This window comes from Hirsutella rhossiliensis (assembly GCF_020360975.1).
Source record: "Hirsutella rhossiliensis strain HR02 chromosome Unknown scaffold00005, whole genome shotgun sequence".
NCBI lineage: Eukaryota > Fungi > Ascomycota > Sordariomycetes > Hypocreales > Ophiocordycipitaceae > Hirsutella > Hirsutella rhossiliensis.
In genome coordinates, this window is record NW_025408671.1 from 5,393,785 (window position 1) to 5,417,254 (window position 23,470).

A 23,470-nucleotide genomic window follows, 5' to 3' on the forward strand; every position below is an offset into this window, starting at 1 on the left:
ACACTCTACTAGCAACGGCAAGGGGATCTGAATCCGTAAAGACGTCAACAACCGGCTTAAGAAGATTGCTTCCTTTGAGGCTTCTGAAAGAGCTAGGAGCTCTGCCTCTGTGCTCGACGTTGTGACTGTGGCTTGCTTCGAGGCTTTCCACGCAATGGTTCCCCCGAATAGGGTCATAACGTAGCCTTGAGAGCTCTTTCTGTCGAGAGAATTGTCTGCAAATGATGCATCACTCGAACAAAGAAACAGTTCGACTTTCTTTGAGCCCCCAAACCTTATGCCGTACGAACGCGTGCCGCAGAGATAAAGGATGACTCTATCTACGGCTCGTTGGTGTGATTCGTCCGGGTTCTGGTTGTGGCGGGCTAGCCGGAGACTGCAAATGCAATATCCGGCCTCGTGGATATGGCTGAAAAGAGCACAGATCCGACCTTCTGGAGATATTGATGTATCTCCCTTTGGTTTGCTTGGCTAGAAGCCGGAAGGAGCTCTTCGTTCGTGACCATCGGAGTGTCTGGGAGCTTCGAAGGGCCTAGGCTTTCGGGAACGTACTTATGAGCTATCTTGTCGATATACGAATCCTGGGTCAGCCAGATCGTTCGATGGGGCCGATCCCGGAGGATGTGTATCCCTAGAAACCATTTAGGTTCCCTAGGAAGCTCATTTTATAGCGTTCTTCGAGCCTTTGTATGGCTTCCTTAGCTAAGCCTTCATCTTCCTTTCGGTAGGCCCAGATAATGTCGTCCACGTAGAAAAAGACGGTCACGGCACCCTTCATCATCACACAGGGTTCTTGAGGGACTTTCTTGAACCCCAGCTCTTCGAGGGAGTCTGTGAGATGCTGTTGCCAAAGAAGAGGGGATCGGCGTAGGCCGTAGAGAGCTTTCCGAAGCCGTAGCACCTTCCCGGGTTTCTGGAAGCCTGGCGGCATCCTCATAAAGACGACTTCTTCTTCTTCAAGAGGGCAATTGACGAATGCGTTGACGGCATCCATCTGATCAAGCTCGAGGTCATACTCGGCGGCAATGGCCATGAGGGTCCGGAAAGACATCCCGGCTAAGGTTGTGGCCCGGGTCGGAAGGTCCCCCTTTTTCTGTTGGTTGCCGCAAACGACGAGCCGGGCTTTGCATTTCTGAAGAAGTCCATGCTTATCTGTCTTATAGATGAATACCTACTTGCATCCGAGAACCTGGTGGCCGGCAACCCTTTTCCAAGAAATCTCTTCAAAGGAGCCCATTTCCTCATGTGAGGCAAGATGATCTTGTTGGGCTTGGGCGAATTCTCCTATAAGGGTGATTCTCGAGTTGTTTCTGGGTTTCTGGGGATCCGGGAGATCTCTTATGGACCTTGGTGGGCTTCTTTGTGGCCTGAAGAGCCTCCCTGCTGTAAATGCTCCGCGGCATCCGTCTTGGATGGGCGTAGGATTAAAGTCCGAAAATCGGTCCGATCGGTCGAAAACGGGTCTTCCTGTCCTATCCCTGTCTGATCAGACGCTTCATTGGCTTTGCAGAGCAAGGCCGAAAAACAGCCGCTGTAGGATTGTCCGGAAAGTGAGGTTTTTCCACCCCTCACGGAGGGCTGCTTTCCCTCCCACCCCTCAGGGGTAGCGACAGGAAGATGGACTGAAAAGACTGCCCTGGTTCGTCTTCTGAATCCGCTGTTGTGGGAGGCGTCAGAAGGCCAGCTTCTTCGAGAACTCTAGCCCTCTCGTAGTCTTCCTTTTCCTGTTCTTCGCTTTGGTCTTCTTCTTCTTGGGTCATTACGACGATCGTGCTTCCTGCAGTGCTTTCTGCGTCGAGGTCTTCGATATCGGTTTCTTCATCGGTTTCTTCATCGAGAGCTTCTTGGTTACCTCTCTGATCCTCCGGGATCTCTATCTTCTGGATAAGCTCTTCGATGCCTGATAGCAGCGATTGTTGCTCGAGCTTTCCGTCGAAGAAGGTATGTTCGTCGAAAACAACGTCTCTTGTCGAGACAACCCTCTTAAGATATGGAATCCAGATCCGGAAGATATTCGTAGAATTATAACCGACAAGATACCATGCCCCACCCCCCTTTCGGTAACACCCACCTTTCGGTAGCGCATTAGGAAATATCCCCACCAAAACCCATCAATTTCACTTACACCGATTCCAGCCAGCTTTGAAGATATTCACAAGCCGTCACTTGGAGTAGATAGAGGATTGATTGAATTCTACTTTTCGATGGTTGAATGTTTGTACAGGGGTCTGTGGCCTGTGCGTACCTTGCACGCGAAATTACCATCCAACCCCCTAATCTCCTTCCGCCTCCTGACGATGATTCTTCTCGTTATTCCTCCACCACATGACCAAAATGACCTTAAAGCGGCCTCGGAGTATTTATACGGAGGATATTATGGCTAATGCGATAATTGATGTCACAAAAAACGGCTTGTCGCAGTACCGCGCCGCCCAAAAGTATGACATACCTCAGCAGTCTATTTCCGACAGACTCAAAGGCCAGGTAGCCCTGGCTGATCAGATCCAGCCTCGTCAACTCTTGAGTAAGTCTCAGGAAGCTCGCTTGGTTTCTTGGATCCTCCGCCAAGAGTCTCTCGGCTATGCTCCTCCCACAGTCAGATCCGCGCATGTGTGGAGGCTCTTATGAAGCAACTGAACAACGAGCGGACAGTGGGGCGCAACTGGGTCTCTAAATTCATCAATCGCCATCCGGACATCAAGAACAAGCGTGGGAGACGTCAGGAAGCTAACCGATTTAATGCTTTTACGCCTCGTGCGGTTCACTGGTTCTTCGATATCAGGAAAAGGAGTATGGATGGATTAAACCAGAAAATACCGTGAATGTTGACGAAGGCGGTATTATGTCTGGCTTTGGTGAGTATTTGGCTTGTCTTTCATTACTTTTACTAACCAGACTCTTTTTGCCAGGTTTGGATAGTCTTGTGGTTGGGAGTGCAGACCCAAAACGGAAGGCCCTTCTGAAAGGGCCACAGTCCCGCAACTGGACCTCATTTATTGAAGCTATCACCGCGGACGGCCGTGTCCTTACCCTGGCATTATCTTTAAGGGCAAAGAACTTCAGAAACAGTGGTTCTTGACGGAATTCGGCAAAATAGCCGACTGGCATTACATAACGTCGCCCAACGGATGGACGGACAACCATATCGCTATTGAGTGGCTTGAGAGGGTCTATTTGCCCCAGACGCGACCAGCCGATGCCTCAGATGCTAGACTGATCATATTAGATGGACATGGAAGTCATGCAACGGTGCGTTTCTTTATCCACCTCTGTAGGAATTACCGTTAACCGGGACCAGGATGCATGGATGGCCACATGCTTTTTGAACAACGTTTATTGCTGTTACCTTCCTGCCCACTGCTCTCATGGCCTCCAGCCGTTAGATAACGGTGTATTCAATGCCTCCAAGGCAGCTTACCGGAAAGAACTTCAGAAATTGACCTGTTTGACCGATTCTGCGCCTGTTCATAAGGTCAATTTTATACGGGCATATGCTAAAGCGCGCGAGGTTGGAATGACGGCAAAGAATATATTGTCCGGCTGGAGGGTCACTGGGAATTGGCCGATCTCACGATCCAAGGCATTGCGGCATCCAGAAATTCACGCGGACATTGTAGAGACGTCTCCAAAGTCCGCGCCATTTTGGGTTCTGATGATACGCCAAGAAACAGCCGCCAGATTCGCGATTTCGGAAAGAACAAGACTCCTGGCACCCGGAGACGATACGCCGTGATAGCTAGAGGCTTTGAAGCCCAAGAACAGACGCTTGCCGAGCACAGCAACAGAATCGCGAAGCTAGAGGAAGAAGTGGCCCGGCTGCAGAGAGGCAAGAAGAGGAGAGCAATTCCGAACCCGAACAGACGGTTCATGACTCTCAGTGAAGCTTTGGTGGCTGAGGAAGCCATTCCCAAATTAAAAGCCAAGAGATAGCCGTTGTGCTGAATTCTGACACAGAGGAGGAGGCGGTCTCAGAGGTGGAGACAGCTTCAGTGATCGAAGTCAAGGTGGCACCCGAAGCCCTTCCAGTCACCACCAGATCCGGGCGAATGGTAAAAAAGCGCCGGTACATATAAGAGCGTCCATTTCTCTACGGAATGATATAATTTTTGTGTTTATAATGTTAAGTTCTGATCATATTTCATGTAGTTCAAATGGTAGACTTTTGGTGGAGAATTTTTCAATTGCGCTACCGAAAGGTGGGTGTTACCGAAAGGGGGGTGGGGCATGGTACCCAATATGAGCCCTCGGATCAAGCTTCCGCAGTTTGTCCCTTTTCAATTGGGCGTTTGCAGTCATCGCGTAGGCCCTGCAACCGTAAGCCCGAAGATGTGACAGTTGGGCATTCTTGCCTGTGAACAGCTCGATCGGGACTTCCATTCAAGTTCTTCTTCGGCCCCTGGCTTCGCGTCGGGCTCCGGAGCGTCGGACCCGGCGTTGATTTGGACCCTCGGCTCTCTTGGAGTTCGATTTCGAAGATAACATGCGGCTTCCACGATCTCTTTCCAGAGGTTATGCGGGAGCCTTGAAGCGATTCTCATCACCCTGCCTCTTTCTATAGAAAGGCCTCCCGATCTTTCGGCCCTCCATTCTGGGATTGGGTGTTTGAAGCCGATCTTTCCGCTGAAATGCCCTTCTTTCGTAACCATGCTGTGATCTTCTTCGTAAAGAGCTCCCCATCTGAGCGTACGACCTTCACTTCGAAGCCGTATCGGTCTTTCATCCAATGGACAAAATCCCTCAACACAGCCCAATTATGCTTCTCTTGGTAGGTCCGCATAAAATAGGGGAAAACCATTCCTGTAAAGGCGTCTGTGATAAACATCACACGGACGAAGTCTTCGTGGTCTGCGGAAAGGTCGGTCCAGTCGATCCAAATCTCGTGACAAGGGCGATTTCTTTCCCGGTCGGGGGTCTGCGGAAATTTGTTTCTGGCCTTCCCTGAGCACAGAATTCGCACTCCACAGTCTTTGGCCCTTGATTCGAACCCCGTTTCGAAGGCCTAGCTTGTGGAGGGCCAGTGGGCCCGGTGACCGAGGCGGGCGTGCCAGAGGTTGCCGTCTCCTTGGCTGGCCGGGCGAGGTCTTTGGTCCCGGCCCTTCGAGGTTTTGTTGCTTGGAAGACTGTGTCGAAATTCACGGTCTCCGCTTCTGCTGTTGGCCTGAACTCCAGGACGAATTGTTGGTATCTCCTTTGAAGAATCCCAATCGTCTGATTCCGCCGTACTAGCCTCGTAGGCTCCGAGAAGGTGTCCCAATAGATTCCTTCATCTCGTAGGGTTTGGAAGGAAATCAGGCTCGTTGAAAAGCTTGGGCAGTAAGCTACCTTTTTCAGCCGAAGTATTTGGAATGATCCGTCCGGTAAGGTCATCGTGAAATTAACCCTGCCGTACCCCTCAATCCGGACTTCTGATTCCCCTGTGATTAGGTAGTCTTTCTGGGCCTTTCTGAATGACCGGAATCGGCTGAGTGTATTACACACGTGAAGTGAAGCTCCTGAGTCAAGGATCGCGGATAGGCGGAGCGGGTATTCCGATGCTGCCACCGATGACCCGGCTGGGTAGACGAAAGCCGGATTGGCCGTCCCAACCATCCGTCCTCGAACCCGGGTCGCTGGTTGCTATTTCCCATCTTTCTGGATTTCGCGGATCTCCTCGACCTTCTTCCGTAGGTCGGGGTTGTCCTTGATAGCTTTCTGGGCTTTCTTGCACAGCCTTTCAGATCGATTGAAATGGCCTGGCCGTAATTCCTCGAAGACTTGCCAGCAACCCTCAAGTTCATGGCTGTCAAGACCACAAGCTGGGCAACGGTCTTTGTCAGATGCTTCCTTCCTCTTCTTCCGTGGCGTGGAATCTTCTTTCGGACTGGCCTGAAAGCCGGCTCCTCTTTTCACCGTTCCCGGGGCCGTTACTGGGTTCAATTCGACGATTTCCCTGACCTGGCGAGCTGCTTCCTGGTAGGTCCATCTTTCTTCTAGGTATTGTTTTGGTCGCTTTGGGGATTCTCGATGCAGTCCTGGCCTATGTGCTTGGTAGATCTTGAACTGGATGGCAGCGGCTTCTTCGTCAGCCTTTTGCTTCCGCGGATAAATATAGCCGAGAAGCCGTCGGAAAGGGGCTTAATCAGGCTAGCTATGTCTCGCAGCCATTGGCCGGTCACAGCCTCCACGAGGAAGTACTGTTCAGCTTCTCCCATGATTTCCTCCCATCTAGCGAGCCAGGTAGAGATATTCTTCGTCGGAAAAGCTCGAAGATGGATCGTATACTGGGCTCGGATACGTTCCATCATATAGCCCCTCGTTGGGGCTGTCGAGGCCTCGAGCTTTACAAACCACTCCCGAAGAGTCTCGTCGTCGTGAAGGGAGGTCAACTTCGCTTTGCTAATCGTCTCCGTAATCGTCGTACGGGCTGCTGTGACGAGCCTCGTCTCGTAGAGGTATTCCTTTCGGCGACCTTCGTAGTCCCTCGATGCTTCAGAATAAGCCTTCTGCTGGCCTGCATTCAGATCAGCAAATCTTTCAGCCTCAGCGTTGAAATCACTGAATTCGGGGCGTTCAGGTAGTTCAAGGGGGGTCTTGTCATGTTCGAAGATGAGCTTGTGGATGGTCTTGTCCACACGGGCCCGAAGCTCCTTTAGCCACTTATCCCAATCCTGAGGCTCCGTAAGAATCGTGCGCTGGATGGTGTCCTTCGACATCTTGGTTGAAGCAGAAAGGATGATTAAGGAGAGAAATGGGGCGTAGAGGTGTCTTAATCGACGATAAGTTCAATCGAGAGCGGTTGTGGAAGAATGCAGCAGCCGGAAGTTACAGAAACACTGTTTCTCCCGGGCTCATAACTCTCGCGAAGAGAGGGTGCAAGTGATGAATAGATTTTGTTTCTTGTCCTTAGATTCTTCTTCCTCCCTAACAAAAAGTGACTTCTTATAGTTCTGTCACCTGTGGCTGCCTTGTGGTGGCGATGTCGCCACCCAGGCCGCCTAGATGACGTTGTCATCTAGAAGGTTCGATACCACCGCTTAACAACAACATTATTCATCCTTCTCAGTCACCTTTGCTAGAGTCAGCCCGACTAGGTAACCTCCGGACCTAGATCGTTAACCCGTTTTCACGACAGTTGGAGGATTTCTGTCCTTCTATTTTCCTTTCCTTCTTCTTTCCTCAGCTCGAATGTAAAACGCACGAGGACTACATAGCTGTAATTTACACTATTAGAACCCATCACACAGCATAGATGACGATGTCACCTAGAAGGTTCGAATCCATCACTGTGAAAGGCCTCTAGTGAGTTGATACAACTAACTAGTCCCTATGCTGTTTACTATCAAGATAGAGAAGAAAGAAAGAAAGAAAGAGAATCTACTACATGAGAGCACAATAGCATTTTATAGCTTCGAGCCAATGGAAGGTTCTAGAAGCTAGGCGGCGCAGCCGCCGTTAAAGCGGCTTGCCCGTTACATTACCTCCTCCCTTCCAACGTTTCCTCTTCCGGGGTCGTGGCAATCTGTGGCAAGATGACTTGAGAAGGTGACACTCCTTTATGCTTCTTCCATTGCTTCCATGCATCGGTGTGTCGAATAGTAGTAAGGGGTTCCCACGTAGGCTGCGAGTAATCATGCCATTTTACGAGCACCTTCTTATGCGTACCTTCCATTCTTTCATCCAGAATTCTTTCAACAAGGTACATCTTTTCGCCGTCCACCAGCACCGGTGGGGCACTCTCTTGATCGAGTTTCTGCGAAGGCAATGGGTCTCCGGGGACTGGCCGGAGTAGGTCGACGTGAAAGACTGGATGGATGCGCCCAGGCACATCCAACCTGTAGGCATGTGGGCTAACTTCCGCGAGCACTTGATATTTGGCATGTAGCCAATCGAGCTTCTTGCAGGGTCGCGATGTTTTGACATTTCTAAAGTTGAGGTATACCCAATCCCCAGGCTCGTATCTCGGTGCGGCTGTCCTGTGCTTGTTGGCTTGCGCTTGCTGTATTTCCTGGGCCATAGCTATCGCTGCTTGCGCAAACTCCGTGGCGTCCTGTAGTCTCTGAATAAAATCCTCCGCTGTCGCTTCCCCCTGCGTCGTGTCTTCCGTTCTTCGATGCTCAACTAATTGGATTGGCTCGTTGTGGTAGCCGTGCATGAAGAAGAACGGACTCAGTCCGGTGGAGGTTGCTTCCTCTCGTTAATAGTCGCCATCGCGATTGGAAGCAAGTCTAACCAGTTCTCCTGCAGATAATTCGTCCATATCCGAAGAATCCTCTCTACCTCTTGGTTCATTCGTTCTGTTGCACCGTCGGTTTGTGGATGGTACGCCGTCGACAACCGCTGCTCGATCCCTAGCATCTGACAGAAACTTTTCCACATACCACTGACAAACTGGGGACCCTGATCACTGGTTATAGCCGTTGGGATGCCATGGACAGGGTAGTGTCGTTCGAAGAGTCTTCTTGCAACCGCTTCTGTGGAAATATCGTTCAATCCTTCGAGTTCGACGCCTTTGGTGAGTCGGTCCGTGACCACCATGCAGTTCGTCGCGCCATCTTTCCCCGACGGTGGGAGGTCAGTAATAAAGTCAATGGTAATTTCGCTCCATATGCGTTGCGGAATAGGGAGCGGCTTTAGGAGTCCTTTCTTTGTATCCTCCAGATGGTGTTTCGTCCGCAAACCTCGCAGTTGCGCACAAACCGACGTACATCGCTAGCGGCACCCGGCCAGAAGAAGCGTCTCGACAGAGTCGAGTACGTGAGGTCCCTTCCAGGATGTCCGGTGATATGAGAGTCGTGAGTTTCCTGGATGATCTTTGTACGTAGCGGCTCCGAACCGGGTATCCAGACGCGTTCTCTAAAGCACAGCAGGCCTCTATTGTCTAATGAGCATTCTGAAATGCTGACAACCTTCTCCTTCTGTAAGTCTGTTGGCACACTCTTCGCTCCATCTGCTACCAGCTTCGTGAGTTCTTGATAAAGCTTGTCTTCTTGCCGTGCGGCGTGCCACAGCTGCTGTAACTCCTCATCTTCAAATATCCTGATCTCTTTTCCGAAGTTGATTTCCTGGGCACCCTCGGTGTTGGTAGACAATGTCGATATTGGGACCCTTCTAAGGTGATCATTTTGGAATAGCCTCATAATGCGTCCCTTTAGTCGTTCATCGGAGTAGTTGGCCGGCATATCCTGGTCCCGTCGAGAGAGTGCGTCAGGCAATCCGCCCTTGCGGCCCGGCCTCCATTCGAGCTCGAATTGGAACCTGGACAGGAACTCCGACCACCGCACTTGTCTCTCTGTCAACCTCCTTTCCGAGTAGAAGTACCTCAGGTTCTTGTGGTCCGTTAGGATCTTGAAGTGCTCTACTGCCCGTAGCTCTGGTTCCCACTGCTCCAAACATCTGAGAATGGCGAGTAGCTCCTTGTCATGGATAGCGTAGTTCGCTTCGGCTGCCGAATGTTTCTTCGAGAAGTAAGTCCCTGCACATAGAAATGGGCACCCCCCTGTTTTGGGCACCCAAGATGGGTGCCCAACCTAAACGGCTGCGTCAACTTCAACAGCAAATTTCACCGCGGAAACGCATCCAATCTGCTAAAAAATTGACGCATGTGTCTTCAAGCCACTACTGATGAAATATACAGAGTCTGACATTCACAGCGCCCTTGAGGCAATCGCCAATGGCGGATCCGCCAAGAAGGCTGCTCGCGATTGGGGCGTCCTGAGGGCAACTCTTTACAATCGCATGCATGGTCACGAATGCAGAAAGGATGCATTTTCTGCTCTTCAGAGGCTTTCAGACACAGGAAAAGCAACTTACCGAATGGATTCTCATTCAGGACGCCTTGGGCCTTCCTCCCACTCACTCGCAGATCAGGCAGTTCGCGCAGCGCATGCTCGCCGTCAAAGGAGACCACACACCGCTCGGAAAACACTGGATGCAAGCATTTTTAAGACGAAATCCTGCAGTTCGGACCCAGAAGTGCCATCACAGAGACTCTGCGCGTGTCAACGGCGCTTCTACCGAGGTAATTCGGCCTTGGTTCAACAATTTCTTCCTTCCCGAGATTCTGGCTATTAAGCCGGAGAACAGGTACAACATGGATGAAGCAGGCATCATGGAAGGACTTGGGGAGAATGGCCTGGTCGTTGGCAGTGCTGAAAACGATCTGTACAAAAGAAGACGCCTGGTTCTCGGGTCTGGACGTCGTTCATCGAGTGCGTGTCCGCTGCCGGCACCTTCCTCCCTCCACTCGTCATTTTCAAGGGCAAATCGGTCCAGCAACAGTGGTTCCCAGAAGATCTCAGTACTTTTAGTGACTGGCAATTCACTGCGACAAAGAACGGCTGGACTTCGGACCAAACTGCGGTGGAGTGGCTCGAAAAGGTGTTCATTCCAAGAACCCAGCCACCCGACCCTTCGGAGCGAAGACTGCTAGTATTGGACGGCCACGGAAGTCACGAGACGGTTGACTTCATGTATCTATGCTACCAGCATCAGATTCACCTTCTTTCTTACCTCCCATACCTCTCATGTGCTGCAACCGCTCGATTTGTCTGTCTTCTCCGCTCTTAAGCACTACTACCGCAAACAGGTCGGATTTCAGCCTCCTGACCGATTCAAGCCCAGTCGGCAAGCAAAACTTTCTTTCCTGCTACCAGAAAGCACGCGAGCAAGCGCTCACTGTGTCAAACATCAAGGGTGGCTGGAAAGCGACGGGTTTGTGGCCGGTGTCGATGGCGAAGCCACTTTTGAGCCCTCTTCTGCTGGAGAACAGCAACAGACGCAAAAGAACGCGAAAAATGTGGCCAATGCATTCAATAGCCACTTACCCACCAGTGACTGGCAATCAGACACATCCCAGATTGCGTGGTCGACCCCGAGGCGCTCGCAAGATCTGAAGGTTCAGGTAGTTCAATTCAACCAGCTAGACGACGACGTGCCCACGAAGAGATTGCTGTTCAGGAAGATCACAAAGGGTTTGACGAGAAGGATGGCCTTTTAGCAAAAGCTCAATTGCAGATTCAGGCACTGGAAACACAATTGGCGGCCGTCAAGCCGAAAAAGGAAGAGGGTGGTCACGAGCCCGAATTCGAGGTTCGCCAATATTGAGGCAATACGACGGGCGCAGGAGGAGGTGAACGCAGCTGAGAATGAAGAATCTGATGAAACCGAAGCTGAGGTTTCAGAAATAGGTGACGATTGTATCGTAGTGCACGGTGGTGGGCAGTGAGAAGGGATTGAATTAATGGTGTTGAAAATGGTCGTGATTTTTTTGGGGTGCCCAAAACAGGGGGGTGCCCATTTCTATGTGCAGGGACTTATGCGACAGGTCGTACCAGTCCATCCTTATCATCTCTCTGCAAGAGCACGCCTCCCGACGCGAATCCTGAAGCGTCTGCTTCCACGATAGTCTCCCTTTCTGGATGGAAGTGTGCAAGGATCGGGGCCGTGATCAACAAGTCCTTGAGCTTCTCGAAGGCTTCTTCGCACAATTCATCCCAACGGAATGGCACGTCCTTCTTCGTTAGCCGCGTTAGCGGCTCCGCTATCACCGAGAACTCTGGCATAAACATCCTGTAGAAGTTCGCGAATCCAATAAAACTCCTCACGGACTTAACATTCGTCGGGTTGCCCATTCCTTCACAGCCTCAACCTTCTCAGGGTCGACTCGGATCCCACACTCCGCCTCGATGATAAACCCAAGGTATTTCACAGCCTTGACTTCGAATTCACTCTTGTTGATATCCAGTTGCAGCCCGGCGTCCATCAGTCGTTGGAGGACCTTGCCGACCTTGTCGCGGTGGTCTTGCAGGCTTCCAGAGGAGAAGATCAGGACATCGTCGATATATGCTGACACAAAATCGTCTAGGTAATCCTGGAGCGCGCTGTTAATGTACCGCTGAAAGGCTGCTGGTGCGCCTGTCAGGCCGAATGGAACTACCAGCCATTCGAAGGATCCATAGCGCGTTCTGAAAGTTGTCTTTCCTCGTCGCCGGGGCGACCCTGATCTTATGGAACGCTGCTATAACATCTACCTTGGTGAACCACCTTGCCTTGGCTATCGTTCGCAAGGTCTCGCTCAGTAAGGGCAAGGGATAGCGGTCCCTCTTCGTTATATGGTTCAAACCTCTGTAATCCACGCAGAAGCGGATGCCTCCGCCGGGCTTCTTCACCATAAGGACTGGTGCCGCGGCTGGCGAGCTGCTGACTCTAATAAATCCCTTGTCGAGTAGTTCTGTGAGAGTCTTCCGTAGTACCAATAGCTCCTCGCGGGACATGCTGTAAAGCGGTCCCCAGGGTAGGGCTTCTCTCGGCCATGCTCGTCTTTCAGCACTTCGATCTTCAGGTCCACACCTGGCCGATGAGGGGGCAGCTGGTCGGCCAGTTGCTGAGAGAAAGCTCGAGACCACTTGTGGTACTGTGGTGGCAGCTTCTCCATTACGTCAGTCTTCGGTTTCGGTCTTAGGGCCTTGTCAATATCCGCCATCGTGACCGAGTGAACTCCAATGCCGCCTTTGCGTTTGTCACGGCGTGCTTCTGCTAAAAGGTTGCGGCCATGACATTAGAGACATCTAGCTGTGGAGGCTGGTAACGTCGTCGGTCTCGTACTTGAACTCCATTGGACCCGATCTCGAGATATCCTTCCTTCGCATGGATGTGAACATCCTGGTCTTCCATCCATCGTTTACCCAGGATCATATCCCAGTTCAGATCGTCGATGACGTACATGAAAACACGATGCTGCTGATGTCCATCGAGGTCGATCGACACATACGTGATCTTGTCGATTTTGACCTCCTTGCCGTCTCCCGCTGCATTCTCCAAGATGCGCGGCTGGACGCGTATATGTGGCAACTGGAGAGAGTGAAATGTGCGCTTGCTAACCGCGCCGTAGCAGAGGCAGCCATAGTCGACAAGAGATGGCACGAAGTCTGTGCCGTTCACCCTGACGTCTGCTATGAACGGTTCTCCGTCCATTTTGCTTTTCCGCTCACATCCCATTCTCTCACAGCCGCCGCGTGTCCCTAGTCTGAATCTTCATCGTTATGAGAAGAAGTATCGTCTTCGGCGACCTCGGCTTTAGTGACCGCTGGTCGTGACGGGGTCACGGCATTGACCTGAGTGCGTCGGGTCGTGTTTGCGGGTCGGATAGGCGCAGCCAATGGACAGCGCTCGATTCTGCAGTTGTCTCTTCCACAACGGAGGCAACGCCCTTCACGGTAACGGGCGTCCATCTCGGCCTGGTCGACCCACTTGGCACGCTTGCCCAACAGCGCTTGGTCTTCTGGTCGCTTGGATTGGTAACCATATGTGTTCTTATCACTGCGGGTGCGCGCAGCGTTCACTTTCGCGGATGCTTGTAGAGTTGGTTCCCATTCCATCATATCCTCTCGTCTAACTTCGGTTTTCTGGCCAGGCTGTTTCTGGGCAGCCTGGCCTCCATGATTCTGGTGGTTGTCATAGTTGTCCGAACTCTTTGTGTTGCCTCGAGGCCTTTTCCACTGACCCAACAATTCCATCTGGCTGCTCAGCGAATCGCACCTCCTCGCCAGCCCAACATAGCTGCTGATGGCAGAGGGGTCAGAGCCTATGAGGGCTGCTTTCATTTTATCGTTTAGTGCCTCCTGGAGGTAGGAAATCTTGCTGTCATCTGGCCAATACTCGGCGTTGGCATTGGCGATCTCCCTCTCAAAGCGGGGGTAAAAGGACGTGAACGGTTCATTCTCTCCTTGCTTAATCGAATGCAGGTTGCGTGTAGCTCTCTGCTTGCGATCCCTCTCCCGTTCAGCAATTCGAGGCGGTTGAGTAGTTCAGCAACATTGAACGTTTTCTTCTCGGTTTGCATCTCCACAAATGTGGTCACGTTGTCTTTAGCCTTGCCTTCTAGGCTCATGAAGATGTACATAAAGTGGCCTTCTGCATCTCCAAGGGCTTCTTTGTCGACTCGTAGCTTTCCTTCGGTTTCTAGTTTCCAGCTTCGCCACTGGGCCTTGTCGCCGCCGAATTTCGGTATGTCTCGTAATTTGGGGCGCTTGGTTGGGTGAGGGTTGTGAGTGGCGACCACACGAGTGTCCTCAATGGGGACAGCCGGGGTGACAGATGGCGTTGGCTCTAGGAGTTCAGACGAACGGGCTTGCTGGTGTTGTTGGAGTTCCAGGGCAATAAAACGTTCTTCAAACTGGGTGTTTCTTCGGGAACTCTCTTCTCTCAGACTTCGTATCTCGGCAACCAGGGCGCTGAGGACGTCCGGCTGCATGTTGTTGTTATCTTCGGCCATCGCGACTTCGCTGAACGCTAATAGTTCGACGGGACTCAGTTTGGTGTCTTCAGTGTCTTCGGTGTCTTCGGTGTCTTCAGTGTCTTCGGTGTCTTCAGTGTCTTCAATGTCTTCAGTGATCTTGATAGTATGTGAAGGCCTCTAGTGAGTTGATACAACTAACTAGTCCCTATGCTGTTTACTATCAAGATAGAGAAGAAAGAAAGAAAGAAAGAGAATCTACTACATGAGAGCACAATAGCATTTTATAGCTTCGAGCCAATGGAAGGTTCTAGAAGCTAGGCGGCGCAGCCGCCGTTAAAGCGGCTTGCCCGTTACAATCACTAATATGGCATTACGAACTGCTTGCTGCCTTTTAGGCAGCACCGTGAATGAGCGTCTTGATCTTGACAGGGCGGTAGAAACCTTTCGCCAGAACGCAAGTACGGTACGGTCAAAGCCTTGAGATGTACCTACGGCAAGCAACTGCCAACTGGTAAGTTAATTTTCTCCTCGATGCGTGATACTGTAATTTCGCATCTCGAATTTTTGTTATTTGAAGAGTTCAAAGAGCATGAGAGGGGAGTATCTGCAGATTATGGAAGGGCCGGAAAAAATTACACGATATGTATTTCGCGCAGCATCGAAGACTGTGAAGCGTAGACTGGTACACCAGATTCCTAAATACGCTACAACTTGGCGACGCGTGTAAGCCAGGATATCACAAGTATTGCGGCAGCGAAAAATGCAGCGGCTGTACAATGTTCGTTCAACCGCTTGGCAGTGGCTTATTCGATGCTCCACACGCCGGAGCGGGCAACCCAGGGCAGCTCAGGGCAGCTCAGGACAGGCTCAGGCGGCTCAGGCAGCTCAGGGCAGATCAGGGTAGCTCAGCCCCTGCTCAGGGTAGCTCAGTCCCTGCTCAGGTTCGGCACGTACTTACTCAAGGTGGATCAGGTGGTGCTAATGGAAATACAATAGAGTGTGAACTTTCAAGGGTAGACCATGATTGCTTTGTCGCGCGGCTGGAATAGATCTGAGGAGCGTGTATCCTGAAGCTTCGGGAGGATTCTCGCGGCCAGCCCTTCATGGCAGACTGGTTGCTCGCTAGCTTGCTGGGAAAAGTAAGATAGCTGCGTGCCTCCCTAGGTAACTGTTAAAGGCACCACGATAGCCCAATTGACCTCCATTATGCCGTAAGAAGTAATGAGCAGGCAAACATTCGAGGAGCAAATTGACGTTTTTCAAGAATGCTCGTTCCTTAGTTACGTTGTGTTCTAGTCACATTGACGATCGATGCACTTCCCGCGACTGAGAGCCGATACGATGCCGCCCACGTGGTTGTCCTTGACAATTGGTTTGTTGCAAAGGACGCTGGACGCTCGATCATGCACGCCTTTTATCTAGGTGTGGATTTTTAGGTGGCCCGACGGCCGTTCAAGCGAAAGACAGAATTAATGTTTAACGACGATTACGCCAATACACATTGGAAGAGGTAGGAGCCAAGTACACAAGTTGTTATGAAGATCTAGAAGGTGCGGCCCAACGGTCCTATTTATGCCGTTGGGTAACTTCCATGGGCACCAAATTAGCCATACACGTGAGGTCACTATAGGTCCTGATACATGGCATTATAATGATCTTTCAGGTGGTCCTGATAACACCTAATAGCCTAACACTCCGACATTCCTCGTAAGAACGATTGGAACACTTCCACCGCAAAAGTTCCTCTATCACCACCGCGCGAAAATGGACGTCAACTAGAAGGCTGAAGCTCGAGGAACGTAAGTTCTCCTTGTCTCATACTAAAAGAAAGGATACTCTCCTGATTAGGAAGTCTGGTTGAGAACAAGGTGACTGCTTTAGCCACACACATAGATTTCGCGCGATGCAGGTTGACCGTGGAGATACCAAGCGATACATTCGATTTGCTACCTTGCAGACCAACAACTTCGATTGGTCAAAGGCATAGCTTAGGACACTGTTCCGTGTATTCGTAGAGCATGGTTCCGCAGATGCTCCATATGGTCCAGTGGCAAATCGCAGATCGAACATCTAATCTCATCGCCCTCGCGTAAATTCGACAAGTGCTTGCGTCGGAAGTGCTTGGACAGGTCTCCAGGAGTGTAAACTCGCGAATGAGAACCTCCACGGCCCCATCATCTGATGTCAAATCAAGGGCCTTGCCGACACAGACGAAGCATCTTCGAGGCCTGTCCGTGACTGTCTTAATGAAGGTGGACATCAGAGCCGTGTGTTGAGGGCTGTTGATAGGCGGTTCGTTCATGAGAGTAGGCCTAGTTGAGTCGACCGACGCTCGAGCGCCGCGGATCGTCTGCCCTTCCTCGACCATACAATAAGCTACGATGGCGGCGATAGCATTGTCTCTCCGTCGATATTGACCTTCGAGCGTGTTGCCAAGTGGAGCGGCGAGGGCCTCAACCAATCGCTTTTGAGCCGGTCGCTGAGGACAAATGGGAGTGTTCACAGTCGCTTGTTTGACAAACCCAATACCTTGCAATTGCCCCTCAATGTCGTCCACCGCCTGTCTGGCAGTCCATTCATCTCGAATCTTCTGCTTAAGCACCCTCTTCAATCTTTGCTTCTCGTTCCTCAGTCGACGGCGGAGTTCCATGTGCTTCTTTGAACCTGGGCGATGATGCCGAAGGTCTTGCTCTAGTCGCTTGATGATAGGATCAGTAGACACGGATGCTATTTGTTCAGCTGTGAGATCCGTGGGTCTCCGCTTGCTGATAGAGTGGCCGACGCTGCAGGCCTGCCTTATGAGCGCCTGCTGTGGTTTTTGTCGCCGGAGAATACCCCAAGTATCCGCGCAAACCTCCCGTCCCAGGTAGTGCTTCTGAAAGGGATTCGAATTGGCGTGATCTAGAGCAAGATTTCGCAGCGACTCGCTGATATCGGCTGAAGCTGGAGTAAGCAACAAGGCTATCGTGATTGGAGGACTTGACGAACCACTTCGATCGAACTCATTGGCCGCATTATAACGCAAGTTGTAGGGGATGGTGGGGTATTCCAACCCCAATATTTCGCCAACCCTTCTGATCCATTGTGCAATCATCTGGTAAGAAAGAGGCTTGTCCTGGGATAGCTCATAGCCGGTAAAGGTTTTCATAGCCCGTCGGAATATATATGTGTCTTTTAGATCGTCCTTGAGCGGCAGAGGTAGCTCCCGCTCCTCAGGGTGGATATCAAGATTGGCAAGCTGTGCGGGTGAATTGAGACTTGTTGCTCGGAACGCGCGATGGCGGAAAGAATGCCTAGCAGGAAGATGTGAGGATTGAGTAGCAAGGAAGGGTCGGCCAAGGTCTCTGGAAGAGGAAATGTTTTCCTAGATTCGCGTCAGTGCCATATCCTACGAGCAGATGAAGCACGGCGTTTCTGGCGTCCTTACGCATCTTTGATACCGAGGTACGTTTTCGTGAAGGCCAAGGTGAAGCGAATCAAAATATGGATTTTTTGTCGTGCTAATTGTCGTTTCGATTTGCTCCTTGAGATCTTCGATCGTCATGCATCGATTCGCTCGCCTCTGGTCGCTCAAGTCATGTTTTTTGGAGAGGTCTCGGAGAACCTGCAGGGTTACCTTGTGACCTATTATTCGGAGGGATCGGGCTGTACCTTGTGCATACGCCGATTTAGTTTCGGCTCGAGTTTGTCTCCAGTGGCTCTCTCGAAGACGAGTCGGAAGACTTTCCAGTATGTGCTCAAAGAGCTGCTCTTCCTCGTTCCTCGCCTTTTCCTGCCATCCTTACCGACCTTCTGGTTGAGGACCAGTCAAAAAATTATACAAAAGCCGCAGGAGCTGGACTCGGAGACAGACTCCAAACATTTTTGGGGGTCACAACCCAGCACCTCACAGTACCTGAGGGTAGGACCATTACATGTTAGAGGCTGGGAGTCATAAGGACATGATGTCGTTGGTGACGTACTGGCGCCATTGTGCGTCGCAGGCATCGAGGAGCAGTAGACTACCGTCGCTATAGTCTTGAGCTTCGTAGGCGGTCTCGTTGAATTTCTCAACGGCTTCCCGGTAGTACTCAGGTGGATGAACGTTGCCACCGAAGAGCTGGACTTGGTCTTCAACGTCAGCGTCGACGAATCCGTCTGCGTCATTGAAGTTCAAGTCCTCTACATCCGTTGCCTCCGCACACGTATCCGAGTGAAGGGCTCAACTTTGTCAAAGAGACCACCATCGTCAAATTCGTTCTGGGGGGAGTAAGACGCGTCCGAGTCGTAAGAGATGGCGGAATGGCGTGCTCGGCGCGTCATGGTTGACAATGGATCGTATAAGTCAGCGGGATGCGGCTTTCCGTGAGCTGGCAAGAGGAAAGAGTTTCCACAGTAAGTCCCTGCACATAGAAATGGGCACCCCCCTGTTTTGGGCACCCCAAAAAAATCACGACCATTTTCAACACCATTAATTCAATCCCTTCTCACTGCCCACCACCGTGCACTACGATACAATCGTCACCTATTTCTGAAACCTCAGCTTCGGTTTCATCAGATTCTTCATTCTCAGCTGCGTTCACCTCCTCCTGCGCCCGTCGTATTGCCTCAATATTGGCGAACCTCGAATTCGGGCTCGTGACCACCCTCTTCCTTTTTTTCGGCTTGACGGCCGCCAATTGTGTTTCAGTGCCTGAATCTGCAATTGAGCTTTTGCTAAAAGGCCATCCTTCTCGTCAAACCCTTTTGTGATCTTCCTGAACAGCAATCTCTTCGTGGGCACGTCGTCGTCTAGCTGGTTGAATTGAACTACCTGAACCTTCAGATCTTGCGAGCGCCTCGGGTCGACCACGCAATCTGGGATGTGTCTGATTGCCAGTCACTGGTGGGTAAGTGGCTATTGAATGCATTGGCCACATTTTTCGCGTTCTTTGCGTCTGTTGCTGTTCTCCAGCAGAAGAGGGCTCAAAAGTGGCTTCGCCATCGACACCGGCCACAAACCCGTCGCTTTCCAGCCACCCTTGATGTTTGACACAGTGAGCGCTTGCTCGCGTGCTTTCTGGTAGCAGGAAAGAAAGTTTTGCTTGCCGACTGGGCTTGAATCGGTCAGGAGGCTGAGAAATCCGACCTGTTTGCGGTAGTAGTGCTTAAGAGCGGAGAAGACAGACAAATCGAGCGGTTGCAACACATGAGAGGTAAGGGAGGTAAGAAAAGAAGGTGAATCTGATGCTGGTAGCATAGATACATGAAGTCAACCGTCTCGTGACTTCCGTGGCCGTCCAATACTAGCAGTCTTCGCTCCGAAGGGTCGGGTGGCTGGGTTCTTGGAATGAACACCTTTTCGAGCCACTCCACCGCAGTTTGGTCCGAAGTCCAGCCGTTCTTTGTCGCAGTGAATTGCCAGTCACTAAAAGTACTGAGATCTTCTGGGAACCACTGTTGCTGGACCGATTTGCCCTTGAAAATGACGAGTGGAGGAGGAAGGTGCCGGCAGCGGACACGCACTCGATGAACGACGTCCAGACCCGAGAACCAAGCGTCTTCTTTTGTACAGATCGTTTTCAGCACTGCCAACGACCAGGCCATTCTCCCAAGTCCTTCCATGATGCCTGCTTCATCCATGTTGTACCTGTTCTCCGGCTTAATAGCCAGAATCTCGGGAAGGAAGAAATTGTTGAACCAAGGCCGAATTACCTCGGTAGAAGCGCCGTTGACACGCGCAGAGTCTCTGTGATGGCACTTCTGGGTCCGAACTGCAGGATTTCGTCTTAAAAATGCTTGCATCCAGTGTTTTCCGAGCGGTGTGTGGTCTCCTTTGACGGCGAGCATGCGCTGCGCGAACTGCCTGATCTGCGAGTGAGTGGGAGGAAGGCCCAAGGCGTCCTGAATGAGAATCCATTCGGTAAGTTGCTTTTCCTGTGTCTGAAAAGCCTCTGAAGAGCAGAAAATGCATCCTTTCTGCATTCGTGACCATGCATGCGATTGTAAAGAGTTGCCCTCAGGACGCCCCAATCGCGAGCAGCCTTCTTGGCGGATCCGCCATTGGCGATTGCCTCAAGGGCGCTGTGAATGTCAGACTCTGTATATTTCATCAGTAGTGGCTTTAAGACACCTGCGGCAATTTTTAGCAGATTGGATGCGTTTCCGCGGTGATATTTGCTGTTGAAGTTGACGCAGCCGTTTAGGTTGGGCACCCATCTTGGGTGCCCAAAACAGGGGGGTGCCCATTTCTATGTGCAGGGACTTAATGCTTGGTTGTGTAATAGGTAAGATGCTACCAAAATTTGAGGCGGAGTAAGAGCTTCTTAAGTATGACCTATGCGACGCCACCGTTCTGAGCGCTTTGTGGCTCCTTCTTTTGAGGCTAGAAAGAGGTGTCGGAAAGGCACACAGCTTAAACGGGCCGCGGAGGCGTCCCGACGTGGCTCTGCGGGCTGAGCATGATGGGTGACATGCCAAGTACATCGGAGATACTTGGAGGGATGAGCCCGGCGATACATTTGTCCGTTCTCGCTCTGGATTCCTGGCAAATTGGCCGCCACCTTTAGTGGCAGAGACCGTCCAAACGGGTGGTAAATCCGCCGTCTCATAGTTTATTAGAGTATTTAAGTAGTATACTATAATTAGGTTCTAATAATATAACTTAGTCGTTTAAGTAGCGTTAATTAATTTTCTAGTAGTTTAGTTCTATACTTAGGTAGGGTTTTAAAAGTACTTATCTCTTAAACCTAACTAAGAAAGTATTATATTATGCCTTTATTTAAAAGTATATTATATAATCTAGGTAAATATATAATATCTATAAAATATACTTATATTACTTATAAGTAAGTAGTATTTATAGATCGTCTTTAAATTCTCCTTATAGTTACTATTCTTATTATAAAGCTATAAAGGTATTAATTATAGCGATAGCTATAGTATAATCTCCTTTATATAGTACCGGTTAATACTAAATTAATATAGCTTATTAGTTTTCTAAAAGAATTTAAGGTATCTATTAGGTTTTAATTTTAAGTATTTCTTTAAATTCTTTAAAGTATAGAGCGTATTCTTTAATTATAGTATTTTCCCTTAATAGTAAGGGTAGTAGTATAAGTTCGTTCTTATCTTCTATTTCTTTAAGTATTTCTTATTCTTTAAAGCTTATATTATCGATATTTCGTTATTCCTCTTTAGGTTATTATCTAAGTTTTATAAGTATAAGGGCTATATCTATATCTTCTTTATTATATTATTTATAGACTACCTATTATTATTATTGATTTTTATTTTATATATCTTCCTAGAATCGTTTACTATTTTTCTTAATCTAGTCTTAAAAGACTCCTTTAAGATAGGGGTATTTTAATTCTATAAATTTAACTTATTTTTATATTTTAAGATCCCTTTATTATATTATTATAAGGGTCTTCTTTAATAGCTTTAGGAACTATTTAATACTATTCTTATTACTTAAGTATACTCTATATTTATTATTATAGTATATAGTTTAACTAAGGAGTTTATACTTTAGTTCCTATTTATTAATAGCGTTTAAGTATTTCTTACCTTTTAAAGCTAGTACCTAGTAGGTTTTCTTCTCCTTATAAAGTTATCTATATTCTTTAAAGTAATATTTAAGTTTCTTATAGTTAAAATACTTTCCTTTACTTTTTTATATTATATCTAGATCTATCCTACCTAGGTTAATTATATATATATAGGTAATAGGAGTTTCGCGCTTCTTTTTATAGTTAGCGCGTTAGTTAAAGTTATTCTTATAAAAAGGGTTTTAGTTTCCTCTTTCTTATTTCTTTTCTTAGCGTTATATATACTATTTATCGTCGATTTATACTACTATAGTAATATAATCTAAGAGGTTATTAAGTCGATTTTCCTTATAAAGCTCGTCCTTAACCTTTTCTTTAAGCTTATTATAGAATTATAATATAAGAGGTTCGTTATCTTAGTTAAGCTTTAAGGTAACTTAATAGAACTTTATAGTATAATCTAATATTAAGATCCTTTATTAAAGTTCTTAAAGTTTTTATTTATTTTATTAGTTATTCTAAATACCTTTATAATAGCTTCTTTAAATCCTTAGAAACTAATAAAGACTTTATCTATCTTATTATCTTATCGCGCTAGTTAATTATCGAGAAAATCCCTTATAATAGGTTTAAACTAAGTAAGTACCGTTTTAGATAAATAATTTCCTATATAAAGTACTTTTTCGACTAGGTCTAAGAGTTTAGTAGGGTAAACCTAGTAGTAGGCCTTAAGTTAAGTAAGAAAGTCTTAAAGCGTGCTATAAATACTATCGAATAGTCCTAGCTATTTTAGTTTAACTACTTCTCTAAGGTCCCTAACCTATTTATTACCTCCTCCGTTCCTAAGTAACTATACCTTATATTAAAGGGTAATAATCTCGCGTATTATATCCTAAGGTAATATAGTAGCTCTAGAGTTAGTTAATTTAGCTTATTATATAAGTATATTAATAGTTATAATATTACTTAAAGTAACGCGGTATTATATTAAATAAGAGCTTTTAATATATAATAATTAGTATTATTCTTAAGGGATAAACCTATTAAGGGGTTTATATTAGTAGATATAATAGGGCGTGGTCTAAGTAATAATAAGTATATTACGTTAGTAATAAGTTAGAGGTTAAAGACTATAGACTATAACTAGGTAATTAAGTAATTAGAATTAAAGATAAGATTATAATAAAGATCGTAATAATTATAATATTAAAAGCTATTAAGCTATTTATTTAAAGGAGTAAAAGTAAGTAGCTATATATACTTACAGAGACTATCCTTAGATTATAAGCCTAGCTATAATCCCTAACGTTAGATTATATAAAGTATAGTAATCTTATTAATCCTAGATTACTTAGATCTCTATAATCCCCTTAATCCTATATCTATTAAATAGTTATACTAACTATTTATCCGTTAGACCGTATTACGTACTTAACGCGGTCGACCGTTAGCGGCTTAGTAGCCGTAGTCGTAATACTACCTATACCCTATTAAACTATACGCTTAAGATAAAGCCCGTAAGTTTATTATATACTACTTTTTCTATAGCGTTACTTAGCGCTTAGGCTAGTATTATATCGCTACTTTAAGTTTATTAACTCGCCTTATTAAGGTATATAAATTTAGGTAGCGTCTATTTACGCTATACGCTTTAATCGAGCTTAGTATATTAAGGGCTACTACTATATTTACCTACTTCTTAGCCTTAGCGTAGTATCGCTACTAAGGGTAATTAATACTACTA

The 23,470-nt window shown here is 48.4% G+C and overlaps 6 protein-coding genes across 6 annotated transcripts; 1 reads left to right on the forward strand and 5 right to left on the reverse strand.

The window, feature by feature from the left end:
- Nucleotides 1–631: 631 nt before the first annotated feature.
- Nucleotides 632–1,051, reverse strand: HRG_06147 (reverse transcriptase (RNA-dependent DNA polymerase) domain-containing protein; the record flags this gene model as incomplete). Its single annotated transcript, XM_044864618.1, has 1 exon — nucleotides 632–1,051. One exon carries the CDS (start codon nucleotides 1,049–1,051, stop codon nucleotides 632–634), a length of 420 nt encoding a protein of 139 aa, XP_044721150.1.
- A 517-nt stretch (nucleotides 1,052–1,568) lies between these two features.
- On the reverse strand, nucleotides 1,569–2,086 carry HRG_06148 (uncharacterized protein; the record flags this gene model as incomplete). The annotated part of the gene is made up of 2 exons (XM_044864619.1): nucleotides 1,569–1,982; nucleotides 2,072–2,086. The coding sequence occupies 2 exons, from the start codon at nucleotides 2,084–2,086 to the stop codon at nucleotides 1,569–1,571; spliced, it is 429 nt and encodes a 142-aa protein (XP_044721151.1).
- Nucleotides 2,087–4,552: 2,466 nt separating this feature from the next.
- HRG_06149 (integrase core domain-containing protein) lies at nucleotides 4,553–5,367 on the reverse strand (the record flags this gene model as incomplete). The annotated part of the gene is made up of 2 exons (XM_044864620.1): nucleotides 4,553–4,895; nucleotides 4,958–5,367. 2 exons carry the CDS (start codon nucleotides 5,365–5,367, stop codon nucleotides 4,553–4,555), a joined length of 753 nt encoding a protein of 250 aa, XP_044721152.1.
- Nucleotides 5,368–10,069: 4,702 nt separating this feature from the next.
- HRG_06150 (DDE superfamily endonuclease domain-containing protein) lies at nucleotides 10,070–11,082 on the forward strand (the record flags this gene model as incomplete). Its single annotated transcript, XM_044864621.1, has 4 exons — nucleotides 10,070–10,187; nucleotides 10,268–10,448; nucleotides 10,565–10,689; nucleotides 10,835–11,082. 4 exons carry the CDS (start codon nucleotides 10,070–10,072, stop codon nucleotides 11,080–11,082), a joined length of 672 nt encoding a protein of 223 aa, XP_044721153.1.
- A 209-nt stretch (nucleotides 11,083–11,291) lies between these two features.
- Nucleotides 11,292–12,951, reverse strand: HRG_06151 (reverse transcriptase (RNA-dependent DNA polymerase) domain-containing protein; the record flags this gene model as incomplete). The annotated part of the gene is made up of 6 exons (XM_044864622.1): nucleotides 11,292–11,518; nucleotides 11,707–11,953; nucleotides 12,009–12,080; nucleotides 12,147–12,277; nucleotides 12,328–12,391; nucleotides 12,583–12,951. The coding sequence occupies 6 exons, from the start codon at nucleotides 12,949–12,951 to the stop codon at nucleotides 11,292–11,294; spliced, it is 1,110 nt and encodes a 369-aa protein (XP_044721154.1).
- Nucleotides 12,952–16,843: 3,892 nt separating this feature from the next.
- Nucleotides 16,844–18,361, reverse strand: HRG_06152 (C2H2 finger domain-containing protein; the record flags this gene model as incomplete). Its single annotated transcript, XM_044864623.1, has 7 exons — nucleotides 16,844–16,906; nucleotides 17,070–17,158; nucleotides 17,204–17,579; nucleotides 17,643–17,819; nucleotides 17,867–18,007; nucleotides 18,106–18,110; nucleotides 18,178–18,361. 7 exons carry the CDS (start codon nucleotides 18,359–18,361, stop codon nucleotides 16,844–16,846), a joined length of 1,035 nt encoding a protein of 344 aa, XP_044721155.1.
- Between the last annotated feature and the right edge of the window lie 5,109 nt (nucleotides 18,362–23,470).